The sequence below is a fragment of the Vipera berus genome (assembly GCF_964194415.1).
Source record: "Vipera berus genome assembly, chromosome: 1".
Classification (NCBI taxonomy): Eukaryota; Metazoa; Chordata; class Lepidosauria; order Squamata; family Viperidae; genus Vipera; species Vipera berus.
This window is the reverse complement of record NC_138202.1, coordinates 167,995,149-168,011,545: the sequence shown is the minus strand read 5'-3', so window position 1 is coordinate 168,011,545 and position 16,397 is coordinate 167,995,149. Positions and strand designations below refer to the sequence as shown.

Genomic DNA, 16,397 nt, shown 5'->3' with positions numbered 1-16,397 from the left:
TTGCTTTGATCAATGTGTTTATGACACAGGAAATAAATATGAAGTAATTAAAGAATGTCAATAATGTTATGATGAAATGAGACTGGTAAGTCTATGTCTGGCACAGTCTTTGTCATTGACTCTTATATCACTGTTATATCGGAGCCAAAGATGATCTTATTTAGGAGTCTTGGAGCAACTGTCATTACAAACTGCTATTTTTTTGGGGGGGGGGTTGTAATTTAGGAGTTTCCCAGGTGCCTGAGTTGTGGGATTCTTTTTACCCTGAAACCTTAATTTTCCATTGCACAAACCAAATCATCATATAAGTTCCTTGCTTCCAATGCTTCCCACTGTTGACTGTCACGATTGTTTAAAAATGCCCGTTATAGATGCCAGAAAACAGAAGAATATTGAAAATAATCTCTCATGCGCAGTCATCTTTTTGCAGTTGTCCAAACTGCAACCTACTGAGCAGTCTTCTCTCTGCATCCTTATATTCAATGACTGCAACAGCTTGTGGTTTCAAAACTACGTTCCTGCTGTTACTGTCTTCAGCGTTTGAGAGTGTTTTATCTCAAAATGGAACAAGCTGGACTTAACAGCCTTAGCTAAGCAAAACTATGAGCGGGAGGAAGGAAAAGAAATGATAGTCCTACCTCTTTGTGTCTGGAAGAGAGCCAGACCATCTGCTTAATCCATGATCATATTAGCCAACAACTTCCTTTTTTACCTAGTAGTTGCTAGTAACATGCCCTATCAGGAATGAGGTATGTAGTACTCTGGGAGATTATCTTGTTTCTTCATGGCAGAGTTTCATGAAAAATTGCCAGTCTTCAGATTACATTTGGAGGAAGGGAAAGCAGATGATTTATTTGCAATAGGAATAGGAAGAGAGGAAAAGGCTAATACCACCCACCCCCCAAACCCACACACATCATAACTGGATTTCTCTCATAGTTCCAATATTTTTCCTCCTTTCTTTTTAAGAAAGCCCTTTCTTTTGCCTAATCATTTGACCTAGCTCCTTCTACATTCCTGAGCAGTAGCATGAAGAGTTCTGCCCATCCGTGAGAGGCAGGAGCAGAGAGCAAAACCAGTGTAAAAAACAGCAGACAGCAAAACCAAGTGTATGCATGCTTTGTCTGGGTTTTAAACATTAAAAAGCTCTCCTGAATATTCTTGCGCGGGGGGGGGGGGAGAGGGGAAACCAGGCGGAAAGTCTGTTTATCCCCAAAAGACAAAACTCTTCTGATCAATGATAAAAGGGCTGGAAATCCAACAGAACCTTGTAGGATTCTATAGTAATAGCCCAGATCCCAAGGCATGCAGAAAACCCAGTGCTGGGGAGAGTCTCAAGATCAGTTTACACTCCTTGTTTGGGGGGAAGAGGGAGGAGGCTAATCAGAGAAGACAGCCTGAAATTAGTCAGAAGGGCTGCTCATCCTGCCTCCCACGTACTGTTACAGAGAAAGTGCTTTCCTTGGAGGGAGAAGTGCAAGATAATTTCACAGGAAGGCCATCATCATGCTTTGAACCGGAAGCTCTGCTGTTGATCCTTGCCAGGCGACTCCTTGGAATCCCAAAGTTTCTGCAGAGTATAAAAGAGCAACTTCGGAGCTGTGTGTTTAGATTCCCATCCCATCCCACTCCACTCCCCGCCAGTTTGTCTATTGACAACTCTGGCAATAAAATCAAGATTGTATTTCTGATTTTGCCTTTTTTTTCTTCCCCTCCACCTCCACCACCCCACCCCAGGCCCTGCCTTCTGGAGCTGAGGAAGAAACAAAACAACGAAGTCTTCCTGGAATCTTGGCATACTTTGGGGACGGGTTTTTTTTCCCCCAGCACTGCAAGCAACTCGGTGGTAAGAAAATAGCAATGTTCTTTTCATGTTATTTCTCTGGCTGGGGATGCGTTTTTGCCAGATGAGTGTCAGATGTCAGATGTATTGATGTTGTTGGAAGTCTGCTTCTGTGTACTGAGTGCAAAAATTAAAATGGCAATGTATGCATTTAGCTGGAAGGATACCTCAGCAAGGACAGTGAGTAGTACCTTCATGGAAACCAACTTAAAGCAACTAAATACAAACTGTTAGCAGTGTAAAGAGGCATATATTTCTATAGCGAGCTTGAGTAAAAATAAATGTTTTTATAGTTTAGATTTAGAATGTTTATTTTCTTGGCTCTGCACATCCACAATTGTCTGCAAGACCATTTACAAGAAAATTACTTTGAGATTTCCTCTCATGCATGCATGTTAATACAGAATTCCATCCCAAGTAAGGGTGTGATTTTATGAATATTTTATGTATTGAAGAAGCTGTTTCAAAGAAAGCCAGGAAAGGAAAAGAGATTTATTCACTTTACATAGATGTATGAATTGGGAAGCAAGGAAGAATGCAATAGTTAATCGCCCACTATTTTCTTGAAACAAGTTTTGGTATAGTTGGTGATAAGCTTTGTCTATACTATTGGATAAAAGAGAGCTGGTGATAAATAAACCTTTCTCAATTAAACTGGAGGGAAAAGAGTGGGTTTTACTGTATATTGCGATTCTCTTGGGTATAATTCTCATAGAGTTCAATGAAATGTACTTGACAGTATGAGAGGGAAGAAGTTACACTTGGTGGAAAATGCAGTATTTTAGTTAAGTGCAAGGAAAAGGGAAGAGATGATGACAATATTGAAAGATGAGTACTAATTTATCAGGCACATATTAAGAAGTTGGTTTTGACTAATAAAACTCAAAAGGGCTTAGGGTTATGTGAAGTCATCTCTCCTGTTTTACATCTGTCCTGGTGATACGATTGGCAGAGGACGCTCTCTTGCTTCTGAGGTCAGAGACTTGGTTTTTTTGCATGCAGGAGAAGATCTTGTCCTCATTGCTCCTAGCTACAGAAGACCCTGTTCCCTTCGGAGTTGGGTTTGCCCTTCTTAGTATTTGGAATCCTATATAGGTATAGCTCTTTGCCAAGTTTGGAACTGTTAGATCATTTTATTACTATTATAATTTTCTATTAATGATAATTTTAATCTATAATCTTAACTGTTTTTATGCATTGCTTTGGTCTTCAATTGAGCTAGCTGCCTTGAGTGCTTCACACTCGGAAGAAAAAGTAATTATACAACCTTAATAAATGTAAACACATCTTCTCACTAGCCAAAAGGTTGCTATCCCATTTAATCAGCCATTGATTTTGAATGCCTTCAGGTTAATAGTCTTGAATTTACTTATTAGAAATACAGAGTTGCCTTTCTGCCTAGCATCCTCTTCGTTATCTTCTTCATCTCTTCTATTATTTATCTCTAGGAAGAAGCAGAAGCTAGTTTGATATACTGGTGAATAGCAGTATAGACTTATATACCCATTCACAGTGCTTTACAGCCCTCTCTAAGCAGTTTGCAGAGTCAGCATATTGCCCCCAACAATCTGGGTCCTCATTTTACCAAGGCTGAGTCAACCTTGAGCTGGTGAGATTCGAACTGCTGAATTGCTGGAAATTGGCAGTCAGCAGAAACAGCCTGCAATACTGCATTCTAACCACTGCGCCACCACGGCTCTGGTACTGAAGGTACTAATCCAGAAACCAGGACCTTCTGAGTTTAGTTCTGCCTTAAGCATGAAAGCCAGCTAGGTGACTTTGGATCAGTCCTTCTCTCTCAGCCCAACCCACCTCACAGTATTGTTGTTTTGGGCAAAATAGCAGAATGGAGTATGAGTTATTGATAAAAATTAGTGCAGGTTCGAGTCCCACCAGGCTCAAGGTTGACTCAGCCTTCCATCCTTCCGAGGTAGGTAAAATGAGGACCCAGATTGTTGGGGGCAATAAGTTGACTTTGTAATAATGCCACTTGGGGGCCCCCAAAAGCCCTAATAAGCAGGCATATACATAGAATGAAGGCTATTGCTAAGCACATTGGTTTGTGCTTAAATTGTAAGCCGCCCTGAGTCTTCGGAGAAGGGCGGGATATAAATGGGATTAAAAAAAATAAAATAAAATAAATAACTGTAAATAACTAAAAGAAATAAAACTAGGACAGCTTGGGGTTGTGCCTAGGGAAGGAAAAAGCTGATGCAAGTATGTAAATCAGGCATGTCAAACTGGCGGATGCGTCATGACGAAACCACGCCCACCCCATTGCCGGCAATGGGGAAGAAGTCGTGATACGTCGCGCGGCATCACGTGATGTCGCGAGTTTGACATGCCTGATGTAAATCATGGCAGTTGCATAGTGATGTCACACACATACATGGATGGCCATTAAGTTACTCCTAAGTTTTAACATGTATGGCATATGAAAGTTGCTTTCTCAAACAGTGTTGAACATAGCATGCAATATCCTTTGGGTAGCAAATTTCCGTTATTTGATTAAAAAAAGGATTTCCTTTGGTTCAAAGAATTATTCTCAGTAATTTTTTTTAGTAAGGGCTAAGAAATACAAAGGGACGTGGTGGCTCAGTGGGTTAGGACGCTGAGCTTGTCGATCAGAAGATCGGCAGTTTGGCGGGTCGAATACTGAGTGCCGCGTAACAGAGTGAGTGCCTGTTACTCGTCCCAGCTTCTGCCAACCTAGCAGTTTGAAAGCACGTAAAAATGCAAGTAGAAAAATAGGGACCACTACAGTGGGAAGGTAACAGCGCTCCGTGTGCCTTTGGCATCTAGTCATGCTGGCCACATTACCACGGAGACGTCCTCGGACAAGCGCTGGCTCTTCGGCTTTGAAACGGAGATGAGCACCAGCCTCTAGAGTTGGAAACAACTAGCACGCATGTGCGGGGGAACCTTTACCTTTTAAGAAATACTAATCTTTGAAACTTTAAAGATGTCATGCACATGGGGAACATGAGCTATGTAATTTCCTGTGACATTTCTACACAAAATAGAAAGTATACAGAATTATAATATGATCCATTCAAATCTAAAGCTAATTCTCACTCCTGGTTTTCTTTACCTCATTCTAGAGTTGGATTTAAAATTGCCAACAGAATTCTCTTTTATAATTGTCTACGGTATCCTATCAAAAACCTCTCTTAAGAATCACCATCTGCATGCAATTTTCCTAACTTCTTTAGAGAGAGACGATATTCCTTTAAAACTATATCTCTCTAGAGAAAAGAAACTCTTGCACAAATACTGCTCTCCAGCGTTCAAATATTTGTCCTGCACTGAAATGAAAACTCCCTAAGGATGCTGCCATTTTTAAAGTCAGTCTAATATTTAACCAGTCTTAATGCAAGATCCATTGCTAGCCAAGTCACATTTTAAATCAAAGACTTTTTCTCCTTGTTTTATTTTGGAAAATGTAGTGGTACCTTATCTGTGTGATTGGGTCACCGCTGATAAGTCTGATTGTTCCACAAAATAAAGATAGTTTCATATTACTAATTAGTTATTTTTTCATGTGCCATTATACCTTATCCTGTGTTATGATACAGTGTTCATCTATGGCAGGGGTGTCCAAACTTTTTTCAAAGAGGGCCAGATTGGATGAAGTGAACATGCTGGAGGGCCGAACATTTTTCCGAACATTATAACAACCTCAAAATTCAGAGCTGTTTTCGAACAGGTACAAAATTCTTGCATGAAAATACCCTTGGGCATATGTGTGTGGGGGGGGTTGCTCCCAGGAGGCCCCCTAAGCACGGCCGTCTGGAGGTGCGTCCTCCCTCCCCTCCAAAGCACACAGCAGCCCCCCGCCCTTCCCCGGACGTCGCCTTCGCCCAGGGGAGCCAGAGGGCTTCGGAGCCGGGGCAACTCCGGCGGCGAAGAAAGCGCGCCCTGATTCTCCCGGGCCAGGCCTGCCCCGCTGCTCCCTCACCTTCCTCCCTGCCGAGGAGGAAAGAACCAGCGTCGCACGCCCCAACCCGCTAGCCGTACCCCGGTAGCCTCCGCTGCCCGCACCGGGCTCAGCGCCTCGCTGGGAAGGAGGGGCGCTCCTGCCCCGCCCAGTGGAGCCGCGGCTTACCTGGGCCGCGACTGGAAGGCATTCTGCACATGCCCAGAGGCGCCACGCCCCTCCGCCAATGCGGGCGGCCCCTCTCTTGAAACCAAAAAGCAGCTCTCCCCAATTTCTGTAAGCCCCCCTCCCCCCACTGCCTTTCCCCTAAAGAACGCCACAGCCAGCTTTCCGTGCAGGAGCCTTGCGCCCCCCGCGCGCCGGCTCCCTCGCCCGGTCAACCCCTCCAGTCTTTCGCAGAAGAAATTGGCTGATAGATTTTGGTGGAAAGGACCCCCCACCCCTTGCCTCGCCTTGAGGCTGCTGAAGAGCCTCCAGCAATGACCCGACCTACTTCCCTCGCTTGCCTTCTCCAACTCCAAACTCGCTTGTCCTACGCTCGTCTTCCAAGTTTGGGCGGTGACGTCAGGATCGGGCTTCTGATGTGGCCCTCTCACCGCCCTCCCTCCTGTGGCAGATAGTCTTCTGCTTGCCGCCCTCAATCAGAAGGGAGGGCCGCATTTACACAGAGCAGGGAGGGCTGTTAGAGGGCCATATTAAACCACCCCCCGGGCCGCAAATGGCCCCCGGGCCGGACTTTGGACATGCCTGATCTATGGACTATCATAGAAATTTACGTGAACTGTCAATAAAAAATATACTGTAAATATAGCTATGGATATATGGATATAGCTACTGTATACTGTATATACTGTATTGCCAACCTAGCAGTTCGAAAGCACGTAAAAAATGCAAGTAGAAAAAAAGGGACCACTACGGTGGGAAGGTAACAGCATTCCGTGCGCCTTTGGCGTCTAGTCATGCCGGCCACATGACCACGGAGACGTCCTCGGACAAGCGCTGGCTCTTCGGCTTTGAAACAGAGATGAGCACCAGCCCCTAGAGTCGGAAACGACTAGCACACATGTGCGGGGGAACCTTTACCTTTACCTTTATAGCTACTGTATACATATAGATCAGGGGTCTTCAAACTCGGCCCTTTTATGACTCATGGACTTCAACTCCCAGAATTCCTCAGCCAGCATGCCTGGCTGAGAAATTCTGGGAGTTGAAGTCCATGAGTCATAAAAGGGCCGAGTTTGAAGACCCATGATATAGATGATATTGATACAGATGTAGATATATATCAGGGGTCTTCAAACGTGGCCCTTTTATGACTTGTGGACTTCAACTCCCAGAATTCCTCAGCCAGGCACGCTGCACATGGGAACAGTGGGGCACAATCCCAATTTATATCCCAAATTTGCATTCAGTTAGGTCATGCATATGGTCTTCATAGGACTTATCTCTTGTGACTAATGAACACATCTGTATTAAAATAGAGGGGGAACTTTTGCTGAACCACAGAAACATTTTTTTTGTAATAATAAAAGATTACCACTGAAGTTATGACATCTTCTTTGACAGCTATCTTTGCAGACCTTTAAAAATCTTTCATTTAAATTGTATTCTTAATAACCTCAGGCTTTTATCTCTCTTCTGTTTTCCTTTCTATCCTTCCTGTTGTTCCATAGCCACAAAAGTGACTCATTCAAAGTGACAGCACAGGAAATTGAACAGGGGAAAAAAAAAAACATAAGGCTTTTGAAGCTCAAAATCAACATAGGGACTTTTCCTTGTTTTTTATTCTATCCAACAGAAACGCCCATAGTTAAAATAACTAAGGATGTACTTATGCAAACAAGTAAACAAAATTATTTTAAGGATCTGAGCAAAGTTGAAAGAAAAGATTGTTAAAAGGTTTGAGAAAGCAAAATAACAAAGGAGTATTTATTACTAAAATAGATGGAGTTCATGCGTGTCTATGTTGAATGTATCTGTAAATGTACTGTATGTATGAATCACTCGTCTGTTTCACTTTTTTTGTGTCTTCAACACAGATTGCAATGAGCAGTGTGTCCGTACCTGGTAAATTTGAAAGGAGTTGGGTGAAAAGTGTATTTGCTTTATGTTTCCAAATGCCTATAGCCAAATACATATGTAGGTAGTCCTCGACCTACACCTGCAATTGAGCCCAAGATTTCTGTTGCTAAGTGAAACAGCTGTTAAGTAAATTTTTCCCCATTTTATGACCTTCCTTGCCATAGCTGTTAAGTGAATTAGTGCGGTTGTTAGTAGCACGGTGGTTAAGTGAATCTGGCTTCCCCATTGATTTTGCTTGTCAGTAAGTCATGAAAGGTGATCACATGACCCCGGGACACTGCAACCGTCATAAATATGAGTCAGATGCCAAGCATCTGAATTTTGATCACGTGACCCTGGGGCTGCTGCAACAGTTGTAAGTGTGAACAACTGTTATAAGTCACTTTTTCAGTGCCTTCTAACTTCGAACGGTCACTCAGTGAATGTTGTAAATTGAGGACTACTTGTATTAACTCCTTCAGAATTTAGCACACCATTCCAAAACAGCCAGGCAGGTATAATCTGATAAGTCACAACCATATTAACATTTGGGTAGTCTACTTATTTATCTGTGCTTTTAAAAAATGGCAAACTTGTGTTGTTTTACCTGAATAGCTTGTGTTTTGCTCTCCCTGTTTTGTAATTCAAGCTCAGACAACATTGATGCCTAGCAATTTTATTTTCTAAAAAGAACATGGATAAAAATATGCTGAAATTCTACCATAAAGGACCCAGAAGTCAACTGCAACAAATGCAGAAGGTGTTCAGGATTAAGGTCTAAAACTGTGGCCCGCTTATTAAATATTTCTTTTTTTCCAAAAAAATTATTAATTTTCTATTATTACATTTGATTAGTGTTTAATAAACATCATGTTGTCTGGGTTGATTTGTTTGCTCAATAAAGCAAGTTGCATTCTTAGTCTCTACCCCCCTTTTTCCAACCATGCTTGAAAATATTCTGTATCTTCTTTCTCTTTGATCCTCAATGTAAGTCTGTCCATTTCAGCACAGTCCAATATCTTCTTGATTATCTCTTCGTCTAGTGGTGTTTCTTCATTCTTCCAGTGCTAAGCAAATACAATCCTGCTGTTTATTAAATATTTCTAAAGAGAGCATTGCAGATAATTATTTCCCCAATTTGTTTTTAAATTGGATCAAGACATGCAGTTCACAGCGCAGATTGACTTGCTATTCTTTATCATGATTCTGTCCTTTGAAGATATTAGCAGGATAAGATAATCTGAAATGGGTAATGGGTTTGTGAAATCAAAGCACCAGAAAAGCTAGTTTGGGTAGAGCTTGGTTTCGTGTGAGCAAAGCCACGGTCCTAATCTCCCACTCGACTCTTCCTCTCAATGCATTTTCCCCACTCCTTATAGCAAATCTGTATCCTGAAACTGGACTGTGAACTGCAAAGTGCATAAATCATCTGCAAACAAGATTTGTAATTCAAAACAAAGCCAGCAACCATCTGCGAAGGTTCTCAGCCATCCAGATCATGGTTGCTCCAAAGGGCCCGGGAAAGGATAATATTTCTCATATCCTTTCTGGATTTTAAAAGAGCGTAAGATCTGCAGAGCACATTAATCTTAATTCAGTTGGAGGTCTGAACTCACGAGTCCCTTTGTCAGTTTTTCAGCATTGCCAGGTTGTAATACAGGTGGTCCTCAACTTACAACACTTTGTTGAGTGACTGTTCGAAGTTACAATGGTGTTGAAAAAAGGGACTTAAGACCATTTTTCACACTTACGAACATTGCAGTATCCCCATGGTCACGTGATTTACATTCGGATGATTGACAACTGGTTCATATTGATGACGGTTGCAGTGCCCCGGGATCACGTGATCCCCTTTTGTGATCTTCTGATAAAGCAAAGTCAATGGGGAAGCCAGATTCACTTAACAAACACATTATTGACTTAACAACTGCGGTGATTCACTTAACATTTGTGGCAAGCAGAGTCGTAAAATGAGGCAAAACTCACTTAACAAATGTCTCACTTAGCAACATAAATTCTGGGCTCAATTGTGGTCCTAAATCGAGGATTGCCTGTGGTTCATGCGAAGGCAGAAAACTACTAGAGGAAAACTGGCTTCCACTTTTGTTTTCATAAAGCACAGATGTGAAAAAGGCATGTGTTTTAAAATTATTCAAGGAATGTTCAGCACAAGTTTTATTTTTAACAATGGATTACACAAGACAAGGAAGAAGGGAACCACAAAGAGTAATTAATCTTGGGAGGCTTCAGTCCCTGCTTCTGCATTTCCCAGGTGGTTCAATAGATCAAATAGCTGAGATTGGGAAACAAATGGAAGATTTAAAACAAAATGTAGGCCCTCTGCAAACTGAAACAGGTGATTCTAAAATACTACATTTCAGGAATTCCCATTCCCCCGCCCCATTTCCTTTTGCTCCATTTCCCATAATAAGATTGCATTTAAAAGTGTTTCATTTATTACTCAACTTTTACATAAAGAGTGATTTTTTTCTTTTTCTTTTTTATGAAAGAAGCCTTCCATGAAACCTAGTTTCAGGTTGAATCTACCGCATTAATATTGCGTAAGCACTTCACAGTCTTTGCTGCTTACTAATGTCTTATAATTATATACTACTGGTTTCTATGATGCAGGCTAATGATGATCACTGCAGTCTTTCTTTCATAATCCTGAGTCTTCCAGGGCATCTTTTGCAATACAGATTGAAGCTATGATTTAATATTAGGCTGCTATAAAATAATAAGGTATTGCATTAATAATTGGCTTGAACTATTTCCAGATTAAGTGCTTAGGAATGCTTGTTACAGAGCGTTTTCTTGCGGAAATTTTCCCCAACTCCCTTGAAACCAACTGATTTCTATGAAATGGGAAAGGATTTCACATTACAGTCTGGCTTGTGAGGTGTAGACATTTGATCAAAACATTAATTGTGTGACTAGACTCAATTTTCAGGAAACAATGAGCAGATTTAAGATGATAAAACGTTTGAAGAAAAAAAGATGGCAATGTTTTCATAAAAGTTAATATTATAATTTCACCGGGGGCCAAACTGCCTTTCGTGATGATTTTACTTTCTCTTCTGGAGCTATTCCTTCCCATGCCCCTGTTTCTCAAACACATGGAACAGATTTTGAAGACATACTTTCAAGAAAAAAAGCGGGGGGGAATGTACCTTTTTGGGCAATTTCACTTCTAGGCATTTGTCAAAAAGAATTTCATCTACACATTAACAGTCTACCGATTTGCAGATAGTGCAGTTCTAATAACCTTTCAAAATCTCCATGTTATGCCATCAAACAGTGTAGAGTTCTGCAAATTATGGATAAAACCCATTCAGCATGATAATTTGATCAAAGCTGGGCAAAAATAAGTGCAATTGAATATGTAAGAGTTGCATTTAGTGAGATGGGCGGCTATATAAATGTGATTAATAAACGCACAATATGTGTTATTATGGGTAATATGTTATTGAACATAATAACATAGTCATATTAAAGTTCCAAAGATATAAAAACCTTAGTATGCTTCTAGCAAATTTGCAAAAATACCCAACTAAAAAAGGATACTCTCAATCTAATAACTAATAATATTGGATTCCTTGGAAAAAAAAGAAATGTTCCATTGCTCTCCTTCCAAACTGGGCTTAATTCTTTCTATTAGAAAATGTATTCATAGAGCACACCAATATCTCAGAAATGTTTGAGTTGATTCTAAACTTCTTTATTATCAAATAGATTGTTTTGATTTATTTATTTTTTTGTTTAAGCATACAGGAGACAGACAGATAGTGTCTCCATTATTTAAGAATAATTATTTTTTGTCTCTTGACATTTGGCCAAGGTTACAGATACAGGTTTCATGAGGACAAATGGAAAGTACTAGGAAAGTAATCCTGGTTAAAGATAAGCATTTTTTTGTCCTGTTGATGGGTGGAAAAAGGAGAAAAAGCAGCAGACACTTTTCCTCACATACTTTTGTGGAACAGATTTCTGAAGTACTAATATCATATGAAAGTACGTCAGATTCCTAGCAACGCATATTTTATGTCAGAGACTTTCACAGACCTCTAGAGCAGGGGTCCCCGATCCTTGGTCCACAGCCCAGTGCCAGGCGGTTAAGCGCACGAAACTGCATTTGTGCAAGTGGTGCATGCATGCAAAACCATCCCTCTCCCCCCCCCCATCGCCACCACTGCTGGTGCCGCAGGACCACAGACCACGAAATGATGGAGACCACTACCCTTGATATTCCTAATGTGAGATGGTTATTTGATTATTTATTTATTTAGATTTATGTACCACTCATCTCATCTAGAGATGATCATGAGATGGTAGTAATTTTGTTATAGTGAGTTTCCCCAGTCAGTAGCCTGGTTGTTGCATTCTGGACCAACTGGAGGTTCTGAGTCATTTTCAAAACCCAACCGCATCAAGCGTGTTGCAGTAGTGATCAAAAACAGCTTCCCCAATCCAGACTCTTCTTGCTTCTAGCCCATGAGTGTGGTAGTCCTATATTGCCTCTGATTGATTGATTGATTATTGATTCTGTGCCATCAAGTCAGTGTCAGCTCTAGCAACCACATAGATAGATCTTCTCCAGAATTGTCTTTCCTAATCTGACCTTTCACGTCTTTCTGGATGGAAGCAAGGGTGCACTCATTACTACTGTAATTGCCAATTGCTGCTGGTTGTCCTCTTCTTCTCTTTCCTTCCCGCTTTTCTAGCATCATGGATTTATCCAAAGAGCTATGTCTGCACAGAACATATCCAAAATTGGACCATTTGTGCCTCAAGTGAGGATTCTGAATTGACTTGTTTGTTGATTCATTTGTTGTTATCTCAGTTGTCTATGGTATGCTAAGGAGTCTTCTCCAACACCGAAGTCTTAAAGCTTAATACTCTTTCTGTTCTGCTTCTTCAAAGTCTTTTTGACTGAATCTCACAGGGAAAAACATTGCCTGCACAATTCTGATCTTTGCAAGTATAGAGGCATCCCTGAATCTTTTCCCAGGCCTGTTTTATGAAGTGCTAGTCTGGGCTATATTTCATAACTGCTGATTCCTTTATACTTGATAGTTGACCCTAAAAGAAAAAGAAAAAGCTGTCCATGCTGTCTTCATTACCAATTAAGATGTATATGGCTGCCCATATTAAGCAACTCTGGTGACTTACAATAATCATAGCACTAATAAATAACAATAAAAACAATGATAAGTCTGGCTGCTGTACCTGTAGTCATTAATTTGGTCTTTTTTTTTACATTTAAACTTAATCTCATTTTCTCCCCCCCCCCTTAAATTGGGCTCCTTATACAACTCTTAACTGGTATTAAATAAGTATATCTCCCCCTTTATTCAGGGAAGATGTAAATGCATTAAAATGTATTTAAACAATAGACTATGTTATGCATTACTTTGGAGGGAAGGGACTGGGGGAATTAAAACAGAGGTACCACATAGGTACAATAGGAATTAGCAGTGAGGAGAGGAATTTTCATGCCAATATAATGCTTTGCCAACTCCAGGACAAATGGAGAGCACCCAGCAGAGGGGAAGGGCCCACAGGAAAGAGGGCAAAGATTTCTCTCAAATGCTGCAAGTATAATGGGACTTTTGCATAGTCCAGGGGTAGGCAACCTCGGCTCTTTTATGACTCATGGACTCATGCTGACTCAGGAACTCTGGGAGTTGAAGTCCATGAGTCATAAAAGAGCCGAGGTTGCCTACCCCTGGCATAGTCATATTAGTGCAAATAAATAAATAAACAAACAAATGCATAATTCATCACAAATTATCAACAATCGATCAGGCCAAATATAATGAAGAAAAATGATCTTTTATAGTCATGAGTCACATTAGGAAAGATAAGAAAATTCAGCATAAACAGAGAAACTGATGCTAATTCAACCCATTCAATTTGTCAAGAGTTACCTTACCATAACCCATTTCTATAGGTTCGGTACAGAAGTTTTTCAACTTCCCCTCAGAATGAGCAATATTTTGGAGTTAAGCTTCAACAACTCTTGCGTTCAGGCCTCTGCATTAACACAGGCATTGTAATAGAGTCTTTGTATCCAGGCCCTTTTTTCTCTTTGCCTGGTGCAGGGGTAGGCAACCTCTGCTCTTTTATGACTCATGGACTTCAACTCCCAGAATTCTTGAGTCAGCATAGCTGACTCAGGAATTCTGGGAGTTGAAGTCCATGAGTCATAAAAGAACCGAGGTTGCCTACCCCTGGCCTGGTGGATGATGACGATGTGAATTGAACTGTAATACCTATAAGATTTTTTTTCTTGGCAGTGCAGGGAAGGATGCTTCAAAGCTCTCTTCTTCCTTGTCTTCTGTACTGAAGTTTATTTTCTTTTGCTTGTTTAGAAAAGATGAGCAGAAGGAGGATCCATATGTTTGTAGCTGCCATCTTGTATCTTCTCTCCCAATTTGTCCCTTGTGATGGGACTGCAGCTTCAGAGAATGAAGAATATGCAGAGATTATTGGTAAGTGCTCTTTTATTTATTCTCACAAAGCTACAGTGCAGAGAAATAAAATGTCTTGGTTTAACAGGGCATATTTAATTGCTAATTGTTGTATGTGTTTTCAAGATAAATGGGCAATAATATTTCCAGCCCCAATTGAATTCCACTGGTCATCATTAATGAGCCTGTTCTGTCTTAATTTGCAATTAGTCTGCAATTTCATCCATTTATAGGTATGATTTCGAATGTACTTTTCACCAAATACCCTTTTTAGAAGCAAACCTAATTTCAAAACATATTTTATCTAAATTAAAAGTGTAAATTCATTATGGCAATTTATTTAACGTATGAAATTCAAAGAGGATGTAAATACAGAGGAAATGTTTTAAAAAGGCAATGCAGTTAAAAACAAAAGAGTTCTCATCTTTGGCATTAAAATATAATCCTGCTCACTATTTCAATATTTGGAGTTGCCTAGACCGTTACTTTTACTGTCAAATTTTGTTTGACCGAAAAAAGAAAGAACATTATGCAAGCTGTGAAAAGAAAATCGCTGTCATGTATATATACCAGGGGTCCAAAGAGTATCTGAAAAAGGTATTACTTGTTACTTTACTATTTATTAGTTACAAAGCAAATACGACAAAAAATAAGAGGCCTACTACTCAATTGCTCTGAGAATAAATCTACCGGTATATAAGCCCCAATACCTTGTATGGAATATAAACTTTAAAAAAATTCCTAGGAATACACAGATTTGAATAGTAAGGAAGATCCTGATGTATTAATTACGTCCAGTAACCTTTCTCTTGAAAGACGCATTTCCTGAATGGAATGAGTCATAGCCATTGAAATACCCCTTTCTTGTAAAGGGTGAAAGTCAATAACTTATTAGTATTACTGCTTGGGGATTCAGCTTGTCTAGCAGGAAAAGCTTTTCGCAGGCGTGGGTGGGTGGGTGGGTGGGTGGCAAGTTGTCAAATCCAGCTTACGATAGGGACAAAAAAGAGAGTCATTTTCTCTCAATGCGACAAGCTGTTTTGCCTTGATAATGCTCATCAACAAGAATAATTTGAATAAAGCCTCGTGACAAACTGTATAAATAGAATATATAGACGTGAAGCATTTCACTTGGGAGACAACAGAACAATCATCCATAGGAAAGAGTACTGAATATTCTCCCTTGTCGAGCCAGCTTATCATAAATAGGTGATTGTTTAGTTAAAATTGTAGAATTAGAGAGTTGTCATATTCTGCAAAGACATTTGATTGGGGTGATGGAAAAAATACACTGTGCGAAACGTATGTGCACAAGGCTCATTTTAGCAGGAGTAAGAAATAAGGAGAGTCACTTTGGTGCAGTGGGGAAGGTATTGGCCTAGAAACCAGGAGACTGTGAGTTCTAGTCCTGTCTTAGACATAAAACTTGGCTGGGTGACCTTGGACTATTCATTCTCTCTCAGCCCAACCCCTCAACCCGGGTTTGCAGTTGTTGGAGAAATAGAAGGAAGGAGTAGTAGGTATGTTCACCACCTTGAATTATTTGTAAAAATAATACAAGTGGGATATAAACAAACACACATACTATAAGTTTCAGTCTTCCTTATGCCAAAGTCAGTTAGGTGATGTTGGATCATCCCCATCTCTCAGTTCAAGGAAAAAGCAATAACAAACCACTTTAAAAATAAGATGACAACTATCCTGACTGATTTGAAGACATAGACATAGTAAGGTAAAGGTAAAGGTTCCCCCGCACATGCGTGCTAGTCGTTTCTGACTCTAGGGGCCGGTGCTCATCTCCGTTTCAAAGCCGAAGAGCCAGCGCTTGTCCGAGGACGTCTCCGTGGTCATGTGGCCAGCATGACTAGACGCCAGAGGCGCACGGAACGCTGTTACCTTCCCACCGTAGTGGTCCCTATTTTTCTACTTGCATTTTTACGTGCTTTCGAACTGCTAGGTTGGCAGAAGCTGGGACGAGTAGAAGAATGCAATTTTCAAGGGTAATAAATTCCTTTAATTCATATTTCAATGAAAAAAATACTGAACCTCTTAAGTGAAACATCATTTTTTAAAATATATTCTTCTC

The 16,397-nt window shown here is 40.5% G+C and overlaps 1 protein-coding gene across 5 annotated transcripts in view; it reads left to right on the top strand.

Moving 5' to 3' along the window:
* The first annotated feature begins 1,414 nt into the window (after nucleotides 1-1,414).
* TFPI (tissue factor pathway inhibitor) overlaps nucleotides 1,415-16,397 on the top strand; it is a 42,088-nt gene continuing 27,105 nt past the window's right edge. For 2 of the 5 annotated variants that reach the window (XM_081324609.1, XM_081324615.1), the window contains exons 1-3: nucleotides 1,415-1,601; nucleotides 1,738-1,846; nucleotides 14,213-14,332. In XM_081324609.1, the coding sequence (XP_081180735.1) occupies nucleotides 14,218-14,332 (115 nt within the window). In that variant the 5' untranslated portion in view covers nucleotides 1,415-1,601; nucleotides 1,738-1,846; nucleotides 14,213-14,217. Of the gene's footprint in view, nucleotides 1,847-1,959; nucleotides 2,024-5,434; nucleotides 5,550-14,212; nucleotides 14,333-16,397 lie in introns of those variants that run through there. The other 3 variants (XM_081324610.1, XM_081324611.1, XM_081324612.1) reach the window with 3 other exon arrangements.